The sequence below is a fragment of the Urocampus carinirostris genome, chromosome 20 (assembly GCF_059441175.1).
Source record: "Urocampus carinirostris isolate Australia breed hairy pipefish chromosome 20, RoL_Ucar_1.0, whole genome shotgun sequence".
NCBI classification, from domain to species: Eukaryota; Metazoa; Chordata; class Actinopteri; order Syngnathiformes; family Syngnathidae; genus Urocampus; species Urocampus carinirostris.
This window is the reverse complement of record NC_142368.1, coordinates 9392719-9414157: the sequence shown is the minus strand read 5'-3', so window position 1 is coordinate 9414157 and position 21439 is coordinate 9392719. Positions and strand designations below refer to the sequence as shown.

The window sequence follows — 21439 nt, the reverse complement described above, 5'->3', positions numbered from 1 at the left end:
GTGCTGCAGTTTTACGACCAAAATAGGAAACACACAAATATTCGCACAGCTTGGATTATGCTCACATTAATTTGAATGCCAGGCTTACTTTTTGTTGTTGCTAGTAAAATTGATCATAACAGAAGTATTTCACTCCAAATGGTGTCCTTCTACAAAGCCACTTCGACACTTTGCGCTACAGGTCCCTTAAAACAAGGACTGACAGGCTCCGAGACAGTTTCTTCCCCAGGGCCACGCTAAACAAGCACAAAAGTCTGTGAAACTATAGATCTTGCGCCTTACTTGGGAATCGTTTTGATGCTGCTCAATGTTTTTTGTTTCAGCAAATGTTATTGCAATACGGATCCAATGCAGTATTCTTTAATTGCACAATTTTTATAAGGTTAAAAGGACATGTGTAACTCGGGTCAGTCTCTAAGCATCCGTTCATCCATCCATTATCTGCACCCCTTATCCTCAGTAGGGTCGCAGCGGTTCTGCAGCCAATCGCAGCTATTTTCGGGCAGTGGGCAGGAGATTTTTCCTATTTATTCTAACACTCTTTTATTTCCCTCTTTTAAGCCTTTATTCTGTGTTTGTTATGGCGTGCCATGTCTAATCTCGTTACATAGAACGTTTCACAACATTGATATCAATGGCAACAAAGACAATTCTATTCTAGTCTATAATTGCTTGACGTTTATTTGTCTTCGGACAAAAATTCAAAATGCCTGGAACAACAATATCCTTCAATGAAGAAGAGCATTGGCAAAACATCTTAAGGAGAGCAATACGTGCCTCTTCACTTGTTTGCATCATCTGCAACAGATGTACACATTTACTACTTCGCGTGACATGAAACAGGATGTGAAATTGAAATGTATAGAAATCGGAAAGCTCACTCTGTGGCTTATTCCAGCCTGGGAACATCTTCCTGTACAGGTCACTCTCGTTGTCCAAGTCTTCTTTGTAGCACCTGCAACAGTAGAGGTAAAATTGAGTCTCAAAATCAGACTTGTTGTCGGCCGCGAATTCACACGTGACAGAGAGAAGGTAGAAGTGTGTGGTCTCTGGCTTTGTTTTTTACATGGTGACGGACTTGAGGAGGTTGCAGATGTCGCTATCGAAAAGCTTTTTGGCCTGGGCCTCGACCAGACAATCGTGAGCGCTCTTAAAGTCCTGCAGCTCCACGTAAGCCTGGCAAGGACAAAAAAGGTGGTTATTGAAACAACGAAAAAAAGGCAGGGAGTTCTACCTGGTTCCGCACCAGCAGGTAAATAGTTATGAATTTTATGCCATTTTAGAGAAAATTTAGGATTTTGTACAAAGTCGTATGAAAATGATTGGGCTCCACTGATCGTTTCCAAGATTTTCCTTTACAAGTCATTTGCTGTTGAGAACAATTAATAAATAATATAGCAGAAAAACACAGTGATATTTGAGAAGTGAAATCAAGCTTATAGAAATTAGATGCATAACAGTAATCCGTCGCTGTTCAGGCCAAGAAATATATTTGATAAGGCGAAAGATGGCGAGTCAATCTCAACCCACAGACCAGCTTCAATTTCAATACAACCTTTATACACCTGCCTATTTTTGATTTTTTTAAGTTATTAACTCATTCAGTGCCATTATGTATAAATACGTTTTCAGAAGCATCGTTCCTGAGAGCAATAATGTAAACATATTTTTTTTGTTATATTTTTAAAACTAACATAAAGGGTTTGCCGTAGCTCATCAGGAGGTATAAAGCCTCTGGGAATTGTTTCATTATGAAAAACCACCAATTAGATGGCAGGAGTGGCTTTAATCAGATTTTTGTCCACACGTTGAGGAAGCCCCCTCTTCCTTGAGTTGCTTCCTGTATCAAGCAAATGAGTGTGTGTAGGCGGTCTATATGGCATATATACACATGAAGCAGAGTGGTGAGAAAAGCGAAGGTCAAACCGACAGTTAACGCTTCAAAGCTTTTTTCTTTCTAAAAAAAGACGACGAAGCAATTTTGTCATCGTCAAGGCAGTAAAGGATGACGTTTCATGACCGTGTGATCATGTTACCGGAACTAATAGGCCCTGAAAAGTTCTTGCTAAGTTCATGCATCGTTCATGCTTAAGTTCAATGTTCTTGCAATAAAATTGGGGTTTTTTTTGCAAGAAAATGCCATTGTGTTTATGGAAAGCATTGTTGAGCTATTGGAGGTATGACAAATGCAAAACAAAAAAAATTGAAGTTCTGCTTGAAATGCATACCTTTACAAAAAGTATTTTTTTCTCAGAAGTTTGACAAAACAAGTATTTTCAAGAAGCTTAACAATGTCCAACTGTTATTCACTAAATGGTAAAAGCTAGAAACATACTTTTTAATGAAGATGAGGGTTGAAGCTTTATTTTGATATGTCCTATGTCTACAATACATACATACATACATACATACATATATATATATTATACATGCCGGAGCCATATTACTAGTGGGAGGTGGCTAGAGTCAAGAACACATTCACATTTTTGATACAGAGGAGGGGGTGCCTAGTCCCCTCGCTCAACCCAACTGATGTGTTGGGAGTCAGTAGCTGACCAAACCCCCCAATTCCAACCCCTAATGCCGAGTGCAAAGCACGGAGGCAATGGGTACCAATGTTATGGTATGACCCGGCCGAGGCTCGAACCAGCAACCTCCCGGCCTTAAGGCGGGCGCCCTATCCCCAAGGGCACCAAGCTAGTATATTAAGTATATAAATACAGAATTACATTTTTTTAGGCCTTCAATAATAAATCAAAATTGCAAAAGTTGTCAGGCACCAGCTCTTCCCATTTGAGAGAAATGTCTGACATTGAATTTCAGGTCTCAAATATCCCTGAGGTTCCTTTTAACAATAAAACAACCCCCCCCAACTAAAAAAAAAGAGGTAATTATAACCTGTGCACAACGGTAAAGTGCTTTAGAGTTGTTGCCGTCGATGGCCAAAGCCTTCTTGGCGTACATGAGGGTTTTCTTTGGTCTTTCCAGACGCAACTCGGTAAAGGCAAGATTCAGATAAAGAGGCAGCAGCGCAGCCTGCTTCTCAGTCCGTTCATCTTTACTCGCGTTCTCCCTGTTGCCCAGCAACTCCAATGCCTGTCGTCCGAGAGCAGACACTTAAAGTAAGCACACTCAGAGACGATGTCGGGTAAAGTAATGCGATGTTTTGCTTGGCTGTCATTCCAGTAAAGTCATGTTAATCACTGTGTAATACAACTCCACTCAGGTATTGCCCTACTTCAAGACATGTGCAGGGCATTGTTGTAAACAAATGAAATGGTGGAAAGGCTATAAAACTATTTGAAACGGTAAAAATCAGACACTAGATAGAGCCAAAGCTACGTATTCTTTATACCTCAATTTGGCAGTGACCATACCAAAATACTGAAATAGCTCAAGAAAATCCTTAGAGCACGGGTGTAGAACTATTTGGCCAAGGGGTCAATCCTGAAAACCTATCCATTATTTTCATTTATAAATAAATATACATGCAGACATCTACAGACGCTGCCCTACTTACAAACGAGATATGTTTTGTGCAATCGTTCATAAGTTATATTTGTTAGTAAGCTGCTCCGGTGCTATATTTTGTATGTTTATGGTTTATATAAGTATGTTCAATGTTTATACAAGTAACCTGTATTGTTTTGTAATAAAAAATAAACATTTCATAAAATAATATGCTTTATAAAAGATAAAGTTGAGTTTAACTTACTTTTGGAACATGCGCTTCAAGAGGTCCTCCTCCATGGTTAAAAAGTGGCCGAAAAAAAGCGTTCAGACCATTTTCTCAACCGCATCAAGCTTTCTTATTCCACTTTCATTTCAAAAGAAACTGCTCGCCTCTTCTTTACACAAAGCCATTTCGAGTTGTTGCCCTCTAGTGGGCGCTACGGGTCCCTTAAAACAAAGACTAATCGGCTCCAAGACAGTTTCTTCCCCAGGGCCATCACCACGCTAAACAAGCACAAAAGTCTGTGAAAATATATATTTTGCGCCTTACTTCGGAATCGTTTTGATGCTGCTCAATGTTTTTTGTTTTTGCAAATGTTATTGCACTACGGATTCAATGCAATAGTCTTTAATTGTACTATTATTATAAGGTAAAGAGACATGTATTATCATGTATAGGCAACTTCCTCTTCTGTGGTAAAAAGCGTTCAGACCATTTTCTCAACCGCATCAAGCTTTCTTATTCCACTTTGCTTCAATGCTTTATTTTGTATAGGTATGTTTAAGGCTTGTAAAAGTAACCTGTATTGTTTTGTACTAAGAAACAAAAATAATATCCTCTATAAAAATAAATAAAGTCGAGTTTAACTTACTTTTGGAACATGCGCTTCAAGAGGTCCTCCTCCATGGTAAAAAGTGGCCAAAAAAAAGCATTCAGACCATTTTCTTAACCGCATCAAGCTTTCTTATTACACTTTCATTTCAAAAGAAACTGCATGCATCTTCTTTACACTTTACACCAACCATATTGAATGGATGCACGAGATATTAAACAATAGAAATGTAAAAGTTCTTAGCGCACTGGAGATACAGTATGGTATGTTTACACACGCACTAGGAAGAGAAAACCGGATTTCTTCTTCTGAGTGGATGCTGGGTGACCTCTTACAACACCACACGCCGGTAGCGGCGAAAAGAAGCACTACAGTAATATCCTGTACTCAAAAAAACACAATACAATATCTAACTTACAGCAATGTCCAGATATGTTTCGACATCCCGAAAAAAATGTTCGTATCTACCATTTTACGTAAGTCGAATGGTCGTAAGTAGGGCAGCATCTGCACATGTTATATTTCTAAATAATGATTTTTAGATTCACTTCATCAACATGGTTTCGAAACACTCACAACTAAAGCAAAACTTACTAACTTTGATATTTAGTTTTGTAGTATACTATAGTTGTATTTTTTAACCACACAAGCAGCTTGAGAGAGGCTGTACCATTTCAGCCAGAAGATGGCATCGGCAGGTAGAACATATTCAAATTGCGGACACCACCTTTGAGGTTTTTTTTTGGGTAATATTTCTGTAGTTGTATTTTTTATTATAATACATTATAATGTGAAAAGTATTTTGTCAATTGTTTATCAAGTTTGATAATTTTGAACGCATTCTAACCTCATATTTGATGATCAGTAGAAAAAAAAAATCTACCTATCAATCAATTATTATCATTAGTATTTTGTAGTATTTCTATACATTTTTTTTTCTTTACAGAATTAAAGCAAAATTATATATTGTGTACCCAGTTTTGAACCCAAAAATTTAATTTTTGTTGTCATATTTCTGTAGTTTTTGTTGTAGACACACAACGTGACAAAAAAGGACAAAGTTGGCACCAAAAAACCCTTTCTACTATTAGCACTTTATTCACTATTACATATATTGTCATTATATTATTACCATTCTGGTTTGGCAGCCGGTTGAAAAAGCCCGGCCAAATGTGTCTGATGTGGCCTTCGGGCCGAAGTTTGCCCACTACTGCTTTAAAAGGATGTTGTGTATTATTTAGTGCCCCCTAGTTGTAAAAGTTAAATAAATAAAAACCAATATTAATTTGAATAATAAGCAAAAATATATGTAAACATGCATTTTTTAAAATACTTGTAAGTCAAAAAATGTGTATTTATTGAACATAACTTGAGCCTCACCTAGAGAAAAACGACATAATTGTCTGACATCTTGCTGATAAAGGTACCCCCAAAAACCAAGCGAAAGACTGGGCAAAAGAAATGGGAAGAAAAATGGTGCCGTTTTGTCACTTTCGTTTGTGTAGTGTGTATTCTTCTTTGTGCTTTCTAGCACTTGTTTTCAGTTGCACTACACAATACAGCGACATCTAGTGGTCACATATTACATAACGTCCCTTTAAACACTCTTAGTCTCCAGAGCTACACATCCTGCATGACATATTTTTACCTGCTTGTAGCGTTCTTTGGCTTGTTCATGGCGACTCTGATTGAAACATCTGTTGCCAAAAGAACGAAGCGTGTTGACCATTTTGATCACTTTGGCAATGGGAAACTCGTTTTGCTCCCTCTGAAAACCAAATATGCATTATTGTCTGATAAGGCAGACGGCAGCTAATTCAGCTAATCAGAGGGACAGCGAGCGGCACCAAGTGGAAAAAAAACAAGTTTATTAAAAAACAAAAAATATTGATTTGAATATTAGGCAAAAAAATACATGAAACATCATACAAAGGTGAACTTTTTTAAAAATTGTTTTAGGTTGTGAAATTTGTACTTATTTTATATAACGTGAGCTTAAACCTAAAGTTAGCAAACGAAATTGCCTGCCATTTCGCTGCTACGGGTAATGAAAGACCCAAATCCTTACAAAAGTCAAATGTTGAAGAAAAATTGCAGCGCAATTTCTGATTTTCCCAGGGATGAATACTGAATCGTAAATGTTATTGAATTAATCACTCAAAGAAATACTGGAAGTTGTTTGAGATGACATTATAAATCAGAAGTAAAATGGTGCGGTTTTGTCTCTTTTGGTCTTTGTATTTCGTATTCTTTGATGTGCTTTTTAGCACTCGAATTCGGTTGCACTACACAAAACAGTGACATCTAGTGGTCAAAAAATACACAGTGTCCCTTTAAGGCAGGGGTGTCAAACTAATTATCGAGTTTTAAAAATGTACTTATGTATTTATAATGAAACCATTTTCTTGGATTATGTATTTGTGTATTTTTAACAAAACCATTTGATTGAATAATTTATTTCAAATGATATCTTTATTTTTGAAGGAACCAATTCATTTTTATCTATCTAGTTATTTGTTCATTTAAGTACATATATGGTTTGAATATAGCTAATAACATATATACTCAATGCAAAGTCCTTTACAGGACAAATAGTCTTTGGGGCTTTAAAGACACAAAAGCAAAGGACGTAGTTTGTTCTTCAACAAAAATATGAAAGCCACATTTGCTGTGGTACAGCTCATCTCGGAAAAGTCTAATGACGCTTTACACCAAAAAACAACGGCGGCCAGACAACGAAGGTGCTGTATCCTAGTCAAATCAGGAGGCTATTCCTGATACTGGCAACCATAGAAAACAGTACAATCTGTTTCATGTGGGGGATCAAACCCACGTGGAATATTTTGGAATATATCTGCATGATTGTGGGGAGGAACACTTTTGTCTTTCTTTTAATGACTGAGTCTGTCTTTATTCTACGCAAGTAGATATGGTTTTATATTAACATGCCCCGGCCGTTACTCCCTACCACAGAAAGTTGGACAAATTGGTCCACTTGTTCCGAGTCCATAAAGTCGATGACCTCCATTTCAAACAGAACACGGGAAGCAGCGGGGACAAGGGGCCGGCAGCCCATTTGTCCGTAAGCATATTCCGGCTGCAGTAGAAAGCGTGAGAACTCGTTTTTGCGCATGGTCAGCAGGCCCAGCTCCATTCCCACAAGCGTCACATCTGTTCCCATCCAAAGCAGCGTTTGTTAAGAGTTGAGAAGCTGCAATGTTTGCAGTCATCATTACCTTACCTCGGCCCAGCTTCATGAGTGGCGGGTGCTTCAGGTGAGTTGTGGTCACAAACGGCTGGCCACAATATTCCAGGAAACCAGAGTAGCGCACTGTAAAGAATAATCAAAAATTAGGCAGTACGTTTTTTCCACAATGTCTCAGTAAATGATAATGACTAATACTCAAGACGGATGCGTTTGGGGGGACCGGTGGGCCAACTCCAGGAGAGACCAGCTCCTTCAGGATCCCTCCATTCCCAATGACATCCTCCATATGACTCTGTAGTTGATCAAATGGACTCTGACATGGCAGAGATGATCAGTGAGACAAAAACACAAAATGTATTCAACTAATATCTTCAGTGATCTCATCTGCTGCATTATTTTCATTCTCTTCAAATTGTAAGGACTTTTTACTCAGCTAATAAGTTACAGCAACGGTCTTTGTGTTCTTAGTAATTTGGAGACAGTTTGATTGTAAATTCGAAAAAGGAAATTGAATCATGTCTCGATTTACAAGTCGGAAACGGTTCTAATGCAATTTTCCACGTTAACCAGTAGATGGAGACAGCGTTTTCAAATAGAAAAAAATACTGGAATAATCAGGCCTTTTAGAGATTTACACTGGTTATAAAGACAGATCAAACCACGATAATAACATACCGGTAAACTTGTACGTGGCTCCGTATTTTCTACGTTTTTGACCATTTTAAACTGTGCACGCCGTATAAATTGTTTTGTGTTGTTTATTTGGTCCAAAATTAAGATTTATCTTTAATCTCGTCGTGAGTAAGATTTAATATAGCTTAATACGGGTAATTGCAATCGCTAACAAGGGGTTGTATATATTTTAGGTTGACAACAGAATACATGGTATGATTTGGTTTGACGTAGAAAAACTTGAACGTTAAAAAAAAGAAATTATAAATATATATAATACTTAGATATTATGAGAAAAAACAACAGTTTGTTCATAAAAACAAGTTACAGTATTTACAATTGAGATTCGCAAGCAGCTAAGGGACAAAATCATCAACTTACCAAATTTCCCTCACCAACTGGGACATTGCCTTGACAAAGTCTTAGTAGTCCGTTCATCCTCCTTTAAAGTGTAAAATTGATGTTTTTTTTTCAAACAAGTCTCCGTTTTTCACAATTTTATAAACTTTATAATGTTTGTCCAGAAAGTACGACTTAAGTTAGCCACTTTATTTCAGGTGCACGTGTGAATCCGGAAGTCACGTGACAGACTAAATCTATTTACAGAAAGCTGCATTTTAAAATGTTTTTAAACGAAACTCTAAAAAATAGCTAGGACTGAATGAAAAACGTACACAAATGTTTCTTTTCTTGTATTTATTTAGTATAATAATAAATCATTGTACACAAATATATGCATCTTTTGTGACGTCATATAGTTTACAGCTTAATTACGGTACATTTCCTCATTTAGTTCACAACACACACATAATTTGGAATTCAACAAAGTCAAGTCAAGTCGTGTTTATTTGTATAGCCCTTAATCACAAAGAGTCTCAACAGGCTGCATAGACCACAGATTATTGCAAACCAAAGACTATTGTGACCTGATCTAAAACCTACATGAGGGCAAATAATAGACAGATATCGTCAACATAAAATATAGGTTATTTATATGCTATAGAATAGAAGTGTGTTTTAAGCTTAGATTTAAACAGTTCCACTGAGGTTGTAGGTCAAATCCTAGGGGGAAGAGCATTCCACAGCACCGGGGCCCGAATGGAGAACGCTCTCGAACCTGCGGATCTCTTCTTGGCTCTTGGGATCAACAAAGAAGAGTGAAATCCAAAAGTGTATTGAAGGATCTACTATCCTCAACGTATAGCCTTTCAATACGTTTTTAAAGTAATATATAAATCACAACACATTTTCTGATAATCCAGGTAAAGACACAATACAAAAACAGTATATCTGTACAGATTACAAAAATTGTTTGTACAAGAAGGCAGTCCTATTGACATCTAATGATGTGTCAGAAATTCTGCAGCTCGGCCGGGTAGACAAAGTTGCTCCTGAAGAGTTTATAAGCCAGCACCTGACCTCCGAATATCATCATCACCAGGCCCGATCCTACATTGAAAACGTGCAGAACGATTACCATTAAAAAAGTGTCTCAATTTTCATTCCATGGAATTGTCTCACCTAGTGCGATCCACCAGTGCTCCGTTGAGGGAAAATCTGACATCACTGTAGAATAAAAGAATAAAAATCACAATTTATCTTCTTTATTGGATCATATTGTATGCGATAGGCCATGGGTGTCTAACTCATATTAGCTCAGGGGCCACATGGTAGGAAAACCATTCTCACGGGATGCATAAAAAGGCTGTGCATCTCTTGAAGGCTCACAATAAAACTACGATCATGATTTAGGCCTGTAAGATTTGATTATAAAACGATTATTGTGGGGTTATTTTCATCATTTTTTTCCTTCACTAAGATGCAATCTCTTATAGTGTTTATCAACTGTGCATTTGTTTTGTTTTGTTTAAAAGCAAAACAACAATTTATTTGTTTTCCACTGCAGTTTATTTAAACTAATGAGAAACTAATGCAAACTGAAAATAAAAACACAATACAGCATATTAACCTAGCGTTGGGGCTTATGTTTGTTTAAAGTCTTTCTTAGTACTTTTGACTTAGTTCTCTAGTAGTAAATAATCAAACAAATGTTAAGAATTATTATTGTTGTTATCATCCCATTGAATTAATTTTGATCATTTTAACAGATTATTTTTCCAGTGTTACTATAGTTTTACTTCTCTGATGTTTCTTGTCCATGTCTGTTAAGTTTAAACTTTAGTAGACACTCCAAAAGGGAGAGAAGTCACCAATGGATTTTGAATGCTGAGGTCTTGAGTTTTTCTTTGCCCTCGTGTCGGTTTTAGATCAGGGGATGATGTTATTATAGTCTGTGTTCTGTACAGCTCTTTGGGACTTTTTGTGATTAAGGGCTATACAGAAAATACTTGACTTGACTTGACTTAAAAAGTGACAAAAATAGCACACACAAAATAAATTAAGTGCAAAATCAAGTGCAAATAACGGTCGATTGAATGACATAAACGTTTTTTTCTGATTTTTTAAGATCAAAATGTTTATCTGAATTTAGGAAATTTGCTCTTAGATTTCATATATATTATAAAATAACAGCTAAAGCTTCCTTTATCCTCTGCAAAGACACCCAGGTGCTGCTTGTTTTTTATTTTGTATTTTTTAATGCAGGTGCGAACCAGTAATTTCCAATTCCAGGGAAGTGTAGTTTAGTAGCAAATGGTGCGGCTAAAAAAGACAATTGTATTCCCTTAATCATCGCATCCGTGATTTTTATTTTAAGTAAAATAATATCAGGATGGGTGTTTCTTCAAATGTTCTCTGGTTGATAAATTGTAGTGGGCAAATACAGTAGAGCCACCTTGGGTAGTTTGCTTTGGGAGTTGCGCCTAGCTTTGGCGACATCCAGTGGACATATCTAAAACTGAAGATAACTGTTTGACATGATGCAGCTCATATTTCTCTTGTGCTTCTCTAAGCAATAAATCCCTTGTGGGCATGATCTGGCCTGCAGCCGTATGTTTGACACCCCTGTGGGAGGTGTTTGATAGTTTAGCAAATCCCTTCTTTCTCCATTTATTGTGGTACCTGTTTATACGTTTACCTTTATACACGAGGAGTTCGCTTTATAGATGAAAGGAGCAGTCCCAGAGGCTACCACTAGAGACCCCTCCAGAACCGCCCTCAGCTCAGTCCAGTTTGCGCATGCGCCTCTTGCCATCAAGCACCTGGTTCTTTGCCCTTGGTTATACCTAGATTTCGCAGTTTGTTTTGTTCGCAACTTTTAGGTGCATTTTATAGCATCTACTTTTTGTGACTTATTATGACCTTAGCCATGAGTTTCAGAAACGAAAAAAGTAAGGTGTCTGAGAAAAAAAGGACATTGATGACAATTGAAACAAAGCGAGAAATAATAGATAGATACATGCACGGTGTTTTGTGTGAGTGATCAAGCAAAGGAGTACAATCTGGAAGCAGCGAGTGCCGATCACAAAGCCACGAAAAATTGTATGCAGCGCTTCGCTGCAATAATATCCAAAGGAGGTTTGATTTATTTTGCGAAAAAACCCAGCAGAGACTAGGACTAACCAGCGAAACTGGAGTTAACAAAGGAGATTAGAGATATGCTGGCTTTGGTTGAGAAATAAAAACAGAAAAAGTAGCAACTGGTCATGCAACAGCTCTCTTTAATGACACTTGCCTTACGCTTTTGTGTAACAATTTGAAGCGGAGGCAAGTTTTCAAAAAGACCTGCAGAAAGTGATAGCGTCGCTAGTCAAGCTAAAAGGGCAAATGAGGTGATGAATGAAAAAAGGCAAAAAATATGCTGTAAAAAAACGTGTTTTGACTTTAATATAAAGGTACAGAAAATTCTCCGCGCCACGCACACACCTTTGGTACTGCGACTCCCTCATAATTATAATGAACTTGTCCAGATGATTCATTACATTCACCTGTGCCCGTTTGTTTGGCGCCAGCTGCTGCTGGCTACCTGGTTGGTTCCCCGTCTTACTTAAGCTCAGTCCTTTAACTCACCTGTTGTCAGTCCATCAGCGAACCTCTGTTTTCACAAGGCAAGCATTTTTTACTCTGACTCCCGTCGGTCCTGTTTTGTCACACGTTTTCCACTCCTGCATTCCTGATTTCCCTGTTTGTCTCCTGTTACGACCCGTTTTTGATCCCGACCACATTTTGATCTCTCCTCCCGGCTAACCACCCGTTTTCTGACCCTGACCACGTTCTGATCTCCCGTCCCGGCTAACGACCTGTTTTTCCATCTAACTACGCTATGATCTCCCGCTCCAGGAAGGTCCACTTCCGCATTCCGATCCCATGAGCGGCTTGCATCCCGCGTCCAGCGAGCACCGGATCGCTGGTGCTGCCTTTCCTCTATATTTCAATAAACTTGTGAGTAACATTACGCATCTGGGTCCTACTTCTGTTCTGGTCGTGACAGAACTCGCATTTTATTTTGTAAATAGCATCTTATTTATCTGGTTATTTTGTTTTTTGTTTAGTTACTATTTGAATGTGTTTTAGTGATCAGAAAGCTGTGTTTTATAGCCATTAAGAGTTCATTTTGATCCTTTTGGGAGGTCAGGAATGGGCTACTTAGTTTTTAATGATATCATATCAGTAAAATTTACTTGTCACACACGCGATTTGAGCTAGGAGCACGATCCTGGAACGAATTAAGCTCGTCTGTAGAGGTACCACTGTATTAACATCAGTGGTGTGTATGACTCAAGAGATCCTGTTACATAATTTCTGACAACACAAGTGTGTGCGTTTGTTTGTGCTTACCTGCAACTGTCATGGCCACATGCAGCAGCGTGACAGTGATGGCATAGTCCCACACCCACTCTTCCACGATCCAGGCGAACACTAGCCCGCCCAAAACATACGTCACCTCGGTGGAGATGACGCCAACTGGAGGCACAGAAAGATGAAGACTGACTTGAAGACAAAATCTGGGAATTTCTGGAGATGGGTTCACCGGGCTTACTTATTTTTTACTGATTACTGATGTGGTATTTATCTAAACAAGAACTCCTATTGGCAGTGTTGGGAGTAACACATCAGTAGGTCCGGCAGTAGCTCAAGAGGTAGCTCGTCTTGGGATCAAGGAATCCCAGTTCGAATCCCGGCTCGTCCGTGTTACATGTCGAAGTGTCCTTGGGTAAGACACTGAACCCCTAATACCCCCAATAAGCAGGTTAGCCCCTTACATGGCTGCAAGGCTGCTATTGGGAAATGTGGAGCACATTGTAAAGCGCTGTGGGAAGTCATTGACTTGAAAAGCGCTGTATAAATGCAGATCTTTTCATTTCATTTAAAGGAACTTACTAATTACTGTTCTCGGTAGCAAGTATTGTAAAAAAAACTTCTGTTACTGTATTGTGTGTTGCTGTATTATTCCGCTACTTATTGGGAGCAGATTTAATTGTTTCTCTAATTCCTGAATACTCTTTTCGTTGTCACCTACAACCCTCAATCCACCAGCAGGGTTGGGTAGGGTTACTTTAACTTGATTACTTTCAACTACTTTTGGATTACTCCAATACCAAATATGCTAATAAAAGACAAAAGAAACTAAATATGAATAAAATGATGACTCACAACACGTGGTAAGCTTTCTCTCCTGGCTTTGATCTCTTTGATCTCCGGCAAAACTAACATAAAATGCGACAGAAACAAAATGAAAATAAATCCAAACAGCTTGCCAACATCATTTTTGCCGTTCCATGTGTTCCGTTACTCCCCAAGCCTGCACAAAATGTAGTCATTTTATTCATATTTAGTTTCTTTTGTCTTTTATTAGCATATTTGGTATTGGAGTAATCCAAAAGTAATTAAAGGTAATCAAGTAAAAGTAACCCTACCCAACCCTGTCCACCAGTAACTTTCTCTTAAGAGTGGGATGGTTGCCCACATAGTACAACTAAATACAGTTTCTTGTGGTGCCTTTTCGAGCACAGAATACCAAAACGCAGAATTTCTCCTCATGCATCTCCTTACCGTATATACTTGCATCAAAGTGTATTTCTAACAATAAGATAAGATACTGAGATCAGGGGTATCAGCTTATACGCACGTATTTGGTTGTGTGCCACGAGTAGCGGATGTAAGGCAGCGCATGGGGAGGGGGCAGTGGCTTATACAGGAACAACTAACCAACAGAAAATCAATGGAGTAACGTATTTGTAGAACTATTTTGGCAATACACCATGCCCAGTGTAAAAAACCCCGTCTTGGACGGTGACCTAAAATGGAGGAGATAATCAAGTGGTTTGAAGCCCTGAGACAAAATGGATATGGAGTGTCTCCCCTGAGTGTTCATTTGAAAGCTCTTAAGATTTCATGGATCAAGAAATGCTTCCACAGTTTGATGTACAAAATTCCTTAGATTTCATTTACAATGTGGCCAAAGCAGTTTTAGAGGGCCATCTTCTATGTCATGATTACCGATGTGACTCACCTCCGCCCGCTCATTTGGCGCCAACCGCTGCAGGCTCTGATTGGCTCCCTGTCCCTATTTAAACCCAGTCTTGTCACTCTCCTGTTGTCGGTCCATCTGGGAACCTCTGTTGATACAAGGCAAGCCTTTTTTGACCCTGACTCCCGCCTGTCCCATTTTTGTTCCTGTTTGTCTCTGGCTACGACCTGTTTTGATCCCGACCACGTCTGCTCCCTTGTCCAGGCTTACGACCCATTTTTTATCCTGACTACGTCTACTCTCCCGTCCTGGCTTACGACTCGTTTCCGACCCCAACCACGTTTTTGCTCTCCCGGCTAGCGACCTGTGTTTCAGTCGCTTTCTACGGAAGATCCACTTCCGAATTCAGATCACAATCCGAGTGCGAGAGCGACTTCCTCTTTCTTTCAATAAAACTTGTGGTAAACGTTACGCAATTGGGTCCTAATTCCATTCTGGTCCTGACATTTTATCCAACTAGATAAGGTCATTTCTAACAAGAGAGGTAATTTCTGAGTAACATGCTACTTTTTGGTCTGTCTGTGGGGTTAATTCAATGACTTTTTTATAAAGTAACTCGTAATTTGTGGTACTACTATGCTATTACTGGGTTGTTATCGATAGGAATGAGGCTAAAATAGGCCACAAAAAGAATATTCCTCAAAAAGTGCTCTGGGCATTTTCATATTTAAATGATATTCTAATTAGAAAAAGGTGTTTTTACTCTCGATAGAGAATTCAGCACTCACCCAGATATTTGGGGTTCTGCCATGACGGTTGTGTGGTGTAGTCAAATGGTGCCAGCAGACTGTTGATTTCATGAACCCTGCGAACACGAATGCTAGGAATCACTTTGGGTTGAGCATAGTAGCACAATGTTTGTTTGTGTACCTGAGCAGTCCAATGCAGAGGCTGACTACCATGTAGTAGAGCGAATAGAAGCAGACCATGCACATTAGCAGGTTCTGCAGCACCACCTGAGGACACAAATGATGGTTTGTTGACCACTATATGGCACTGTTGTCAATTGCAAATGAAAACCAGTGCCACCGCAAGCAAAAGACAAACATGGCGGCGACCTTGGGTATGGATTCCACTATATAGAAGAAATACAAATTTTTCAACCTATGATTTTTAAAAAAAATACTAATTAACATTGGTATAATAGTTCATGTATTTTTGCCTGGCATTCAAATCGATGCCTTGTTTTTGTACCAAATGAAAGTGTTTATAACACTAGGTGTCAAGGAATGGAGTGGAAGGGGGCTGTCACGAGACGTGGTGGAGTGGAAGGGTTGACCGGACCGGAACGGAGGCAGGAGGCAGGAAGGGAGAATTCAATTGCGTAACGATCCAAAACTTTTATTCACCAAAATAAAAGTTGTCCAAAACTCTGGGACATGACAAAACAAACAGTTGATTCTTCCAACTCAACTTAACAGGACAAGGCATAACAGAACGGACAATGTTTTAAACTAAAACAGGACAAGGCATAACAGACCGGGGAATGTGTATATAATGAGCCAGCACCCGCAAAGCCCACAATCCAGCCTTAAATAGCAGACACGCGATTAGTTGAACTGCTTCAGCTGGTGCCCAAGGGGCGGGGCAGACCGGTCGCCAAGGCGACCATGACAGAGCCCCCCCTTTAAGGGACAGCTCCCGAGGTCCCAAAAAGAAAAAATTACTACCTCGCGCCCCGGAATGGTTTGACGCTCACGATTGGGGCAACCCCGCTCCCTCCTCCGAACACGCAGGAACGGGGAGAGGCAGAAGCCATCTGCGTCGGGCGGATCGGAATCGGCGCTCGGCAGGGGGGTCCGGCGGGCAAACTGGACAGGCGGAATCAGAACAGGCAAGACAGGACAGGCGGAATCAGAACAGGCAAGACAGGACAGGCGGAATCAGAACAGGCAAGACAGAACAGGCGGAATCAGAACAGGCAAGACAGAACAGGAGGAATCAGTACAGGCAGACTGCAGGCAGGCCGGAGAGTCGAACAGGCAGGCAGGCCGGAGAGTCGAACAGGCAGGCAGGCCGGAGAGTCGAACAGGCAGGCAGGCCGGAGAGTCGAACAGGCAGGCAGGCGAGTCGAACAGGACAGGCGAAAACAGGACAGGCGGAGTCGGACTGGCAGGCAGCAGAGTCGGAGTCGGACTGGCAGGCAGCAGAGTCGGACTGGCAGGCCGCAGAGTCGGAGTCGGACTGGCAGGCCGCAGAGTCGGAGTCGGACTGGCAGGCGGCGGAGTCGGAGTCGGACTGGCAGGCGGCGGAGTCGGAGTCGGACTGGCAGGCGGCGGAGTCGGAGTCGGACTGGCAGGCGGCGGAGTCGGAGTCGGACAGGCAGGCGGCGGAGTCGGAGTCGGACCGGCAGGCAGCGGAGTCGGAGTCGGACAGGCAGGCCGGGGAGTCGGAGTCGGACAGGCCGGGGAGTCGGAGTCGGACAGGCAGGCCGGGGAGTCGGAGTCGGACAGGCAGGACGGAGAGTCAGACTGGCAGGACGGGGAGTCGGAATGGCAGGCGTCAAATCCTCCCGGGACCCCATTCAAGGCACAGCATAGGCCACGACGGGCGGGGCCGTGGTTCGAACGAGGAGGGAAGGATACCTCAATGGGTGCGTGCCAAACGGCGTCCTCCAGCTCTCCCCAAATCGCGCAGGGATCGTTCGCTGAGTTCAAATGTTGGCTGGCTCATTCTGCCAAGGAATGGAGTGGAAGGGGGCTGTCACGAGACGTGGTGGAGTGGAAGGGTTGACCGGACCGGAACGGAGGCAGGAGGCAGGAAGGGAGAACTCAATTGCGTAACGATCCAAAACTTTTATTCACCAAAATAAAAGTTGTCCAAAACTCTGGGACATGACAAAACAAACAGTTGATTCTTCCAACTCAACTAAACAGGACACGGCATAACAGAACGGACAATGTTTTAAACTAAAACAGGACAAGGCATAACAGACCGGGGAATGTGTATATAATGAGCCAGCACCCGCAAAGCCCACAATCCAGCCTTAAATAGCAAACACGCGATTAGTTGAACTGCTTCAGCTGGTGCCCAAGGGGCGGGGCAGACCGGTCGCCAAGGCGACCATGACACTAGGTGTCATGATTACTGATGCGGGGCACCTGAGTCTGTTCCATTGGCTCCAACAGCCGCGGACGCTGATTGGTTGCTTCCTCTTTTGAAACCCCCGCCTTCCTGACAACACTCGTCGGATCGTTTGTGAACCTACGCTACACGCTAGGCAAACTTTTGGGACTCTTGACTGTAGCCTGCCCTGTTGTTCTGGCTGATTCCCGTTGCCGAGCTTTTTTCTGGACCCGTTTATGTTTTTGCTCCTCCGTCCCAGCCATCGACCTACTTTTCCTCGCTCTCGACACAGATGTGCCACTTCCGCGTTCCCAGCGATCTGCTACCCGTGACCGACAATCCCTGGATCGTGGGTGCAAGTCCTTTCCTGCTAAATAAAACTGAGTAAAACAAACGCAATTGGGTCCCGTCTCCGTTCCTGGTCCGTGACACTAGGAGGCACTAAATATTACACACTCCCTTTGAGTAAAAGGTCCAAACTAGAGGTAAGATCGGGCCTAAAAAACCCGACCCAGGCCCGTGAGAATTAAAGCCCGATCCAGCCTGACCAATCAACTTGATATGACAATTGCAGGAGTGCCTGACTGTAAAATTTAATATTTTCCAGAAAACCACAATCAATTAACACTTCTGGATTCTTCACAGAACAAAAGTCAGAAAATAAATAACACTATTTATCAAATAAATAATAACAAAATAACACCCCTTGCCCTGAAGTGTGTTTTAGATCAGGGGATGGTGTAATAACAGTCTGTGGTCTGTGCAGCCCTTCGAGACTTCTTTTGATTAAGGGCTATAAAAATAAACATGACTTGACTGAAGAGATTTAATTAAAAAAAGAAAGGGCTCAGAAAGTTTGTATTCTTCCTAGTGCTTTGCAGCATTCTTTTCCAGATTCACTGCAAAATACAGCGACAGTAAGTGGGGAATTATTTCACAATGTCCCTTTAGGATGAGTAAAACTTTCTGCAACCTGGCATATCAGCATATTTTGCTGTTTTAAAAATGTCACGGTTGCCATGGCGCCCAATTGGCCCTACCCGTGTGGCGCCAGCTGTGTCTCGTTGACAGATTGGCTTCACTTCTATTTAAGCTCAGTGCTCTCACTCACCTTTTGTCATTCCGTCATCGAACCTCTGCACTTGCAACACGTGGGTTTTGACTCTATCCGGTTTCCTGCTTGTGTTTCCTGTCCTGTATTGTTCTCGTCTATTTTGTCCTGTTTAATATCGAACTTCAGTTTTGTTCCTGTCTAATTTGTCCTATTCAATTTCGATAGTCAGTTTTTTATATCAATCCTGTCTGTCCCGTCCTGTCCGGTATGGACCCCATCCGCCCGATATATGCTCGTGCAATTGGTATCGATCTCGTCGGCCTCTGGCTTCCTGTCATTCCACGCCAGACTGCTTCCTTACGCCTTCCACCCAATGATTGCCGAATCACTGGCGTTTGGGTTAACGTGCATGACTGCCACATTCCCCGTAAAATGAAAGCTTGTGTGAGAAACGTCACGCATTTGGGTTCTCCTCCAGTTCCGGTTATTGACATATAATTGTTATTATCATTCAAATTACACTGAAAAAATAGTACTTAAAATGATTAAAGTGATCCGCCAGTGTAGCTTCTTTTGTTATTGTCTGTGTATTTTAGTAAAGACCTAAACCGTCGATGTGTGCGTGCTGGTACGGGAAGCAGCACCACAGCTAAACCGACGCTAATTTACTTAGCAGCTTCTAAACACATCAGCCAGCCCCCTGGTCTATTTTCCAATTCCACTTCCTATCCACGGGCATACATTTAAAATAAATTACATTATTTTTCTCGTTTTCTTTCCTTGATAGGAAATGTGCCAGATCAGTGTGTTTTTGTATGTGCTATCAAGATGAAGACATAATGATAATAAAATAAGTTTTTTTGCATGATGTCACTTACCCAGGTCTCACTGGGCGTAGTCTTGAGCGAGACGGCTCCATGGCGCTTGATGAGCGTGACTCCACAACATCTACAGCAATAGTCCAACAACATGAATGGCCGCAGCTTCAGGTGGAGAACACCTTCGACCTACATGTGCTCCTCACAGATTGACGGTGAGACAGTGAGAGAAGTAGTTGGGCGGATTATTCGAAAAAGGATTAGGACTAAGAAGTCTGAGGAAAATCCAGAGACGGCTCTTGAGTGAGAGCCTAAAGCCCATCCTCTTTCTAAAAAAATAAATGGGGCATTATGATTATTTTTTAGCATTTCAAATAGAAAAAAATCCCTTTTTCTTTTCTGATTACGAAAATCCACATTTTTTACAATGCAATGTCACTCTCCAAATATATGTTTTCAATACGGCAGCAAAAAGATTCATGAACATTTTTTGGCTTGTCACTGAAAAAGTAATCCGTTACAGTTACTAGTTACATCATTTAAAAAGTAATTGGGTTACCATAAAGTACCATGCTTGTCAGGACCAGAACGGAACCAGGACCCAATTGCGTGACGTTTACCACAAGTGGCCACGATCCGGTGTTCGCTGGACGCGGGAATCAAGTCGCTCTCGGATTCGGACTGGGATCCGAACACAGAAGTGGATCTTCCGTAGCGAGCAATGGCGGTGTCAGGGACGGAAAAACTGCTCGGTAGCCGGGACTGGGAGAGCAAGGCGTGGTCGGGCTCGGAAACGAGTCGTAAGCCAGAACGGGAGAGTAGACGTAGTCGAGGACAAAAAGGGGTCGTAGGCCGGGACGGGAGAACAGACGTGCTCAGGATCAAAACAGGTCGTAGCAAAAACGGGAGAGGTGGGAGTCAGGGTCGAAAAAGGCTTGCCTAGTATACGCTGAGGTTCGCAGACGGACTGACAACAGGGGACAGACAGGACTGGGTTCAAATAGTGACAGGGAGCCAATCAGAACCTGCGGCGGTTGTTGCAAAATGAGCGGGCACAGGTGAGTCATATTAGTAATCATGACAATGTTACTCTGAAAGTAACTATCTAGTAACAAAGTACCGTATATACTTAAATTGAAGTCGACTTCGTAAAAATACTTACGCTCTCGAAACTGCGGATCTCTTCTTGGCTCCTGGGGTCACTAGTAGACCAGCATTTTCAGAGTGAAGGCTCCGGACCGGAACATAGGGGGAAATTAAATCTGAAAGATAAGAGGGAGCAAGTCCATGCATGATTTTGTATACTACCAACAGAACCTTAAAATTACATATTAAGCTAAGGTGCCAATGCGGGTTAGCTAAAATTGGGGTAGTGTGATCATACATTGTTGTCTAAGTTAAAAGCCTCACTTCAACCTTTTGTACCAACTGCAGGGTCTTGATGCTAGACTTTGGGAGACCAAAGAGTAGGTACATTATAGTAATCAAGACGGGAGGTAACAATCACATGATGTATGATCTCCACATCAGACTGGGACAGCATAGGGTGAATTTTAGCAATGTTGCGAAGATCGAAAAGCTGTTCTAATAATATTCTTAACATGTAACTGGAAGGACAGATTAGGGTCAAATGTGACACCTTGTCATCACATGTGCCCGCTCATTTGGCGCCAGCCGCTGCGGGCTATCTGATTGGTTCCCTGTCCCTTTTTAAGCCCGGTCCTTTCACTCTACGGTTGTCAGTCCGTCAGCGAACCTCTGTTGTTACAGGGCAAGCATTTTGACTCTGACTTCCGTCAGTCCCGCTTTTTGCACCCGTTTTCCACCCGTCTGTTCCTGATCTCCCTGTTTGTCTCCGGCAACGACCTGTTTTTGATCCCGACCACGTTTTTGCTCTCCTGTCCT

At 41.4% G+C, this 21439-nt stretch overlaps 2 protein-coding genes across 3 annotated transcripts; both read right to left on the bottom strand.

Moving 5' to 3' along the window:
• Nucleotides 1-650: 650 nt before the first annotated feature.
• fkbp6 (FKBP prolyl isomerase 6) lies at nt 651-8743 on the bottom strand. Of its 2 annotated transcripts, XM_088325119.1 has the most exons (9): nt 8548-8743; nt 7690-7807; nt 7528-7617; nt 7255-7457; nt 5935-6054; nt 2899-3096; nt 1067-1176; nt 882-955; nt 651-798 (listed from the first exon to the last, which is right to left on the bottom strand). In XM_088325119.1, exons 1-9 carry the CDS (start codon nt 8602-8604, stop codon nt 782-784), a joined length of 987 nt encoding a protein of 328 aa, XP_088181245.1. In that variant the 5' UTR covers nt 8605-8743; the 3' UTR covers nt 651-781. The 2 variants fall into 2 exon arrangements, with proteins under 2 accessions (XP_088181245.1, XP_088181246.1); XM_088325120.1 differs by lacking the exon at nt 2899-3096.
• A 114-nt stretch (nt 8744-8857) lies between these two features.
• On the bottom strand, nt 8858-19753 carry tmem244 (transmembrane protein 244). The gene is made up of 6 exons (XM_088325529.1): nt 19595-19753; nt 15467-15552; nt 15325-15401; nt 12904-13029; nt 9688-9732; nt 8858-9615 (listed from the first exon to the last, which is right to left on the bottom strand). The coding sequence occupies exons 1-6, from the start codon at nt 19685-19687 to the stop codon at nt 9518-9520; spliced, it is 525 nt and encodes a 174-aa protein (XP_088181655.1). The 5' UTR covers nt 19688-19753; the 3' UTR covers nt 8858-9517.
• Nucleotides 19754-21439: the final 1686 nt, after the last annotated feature.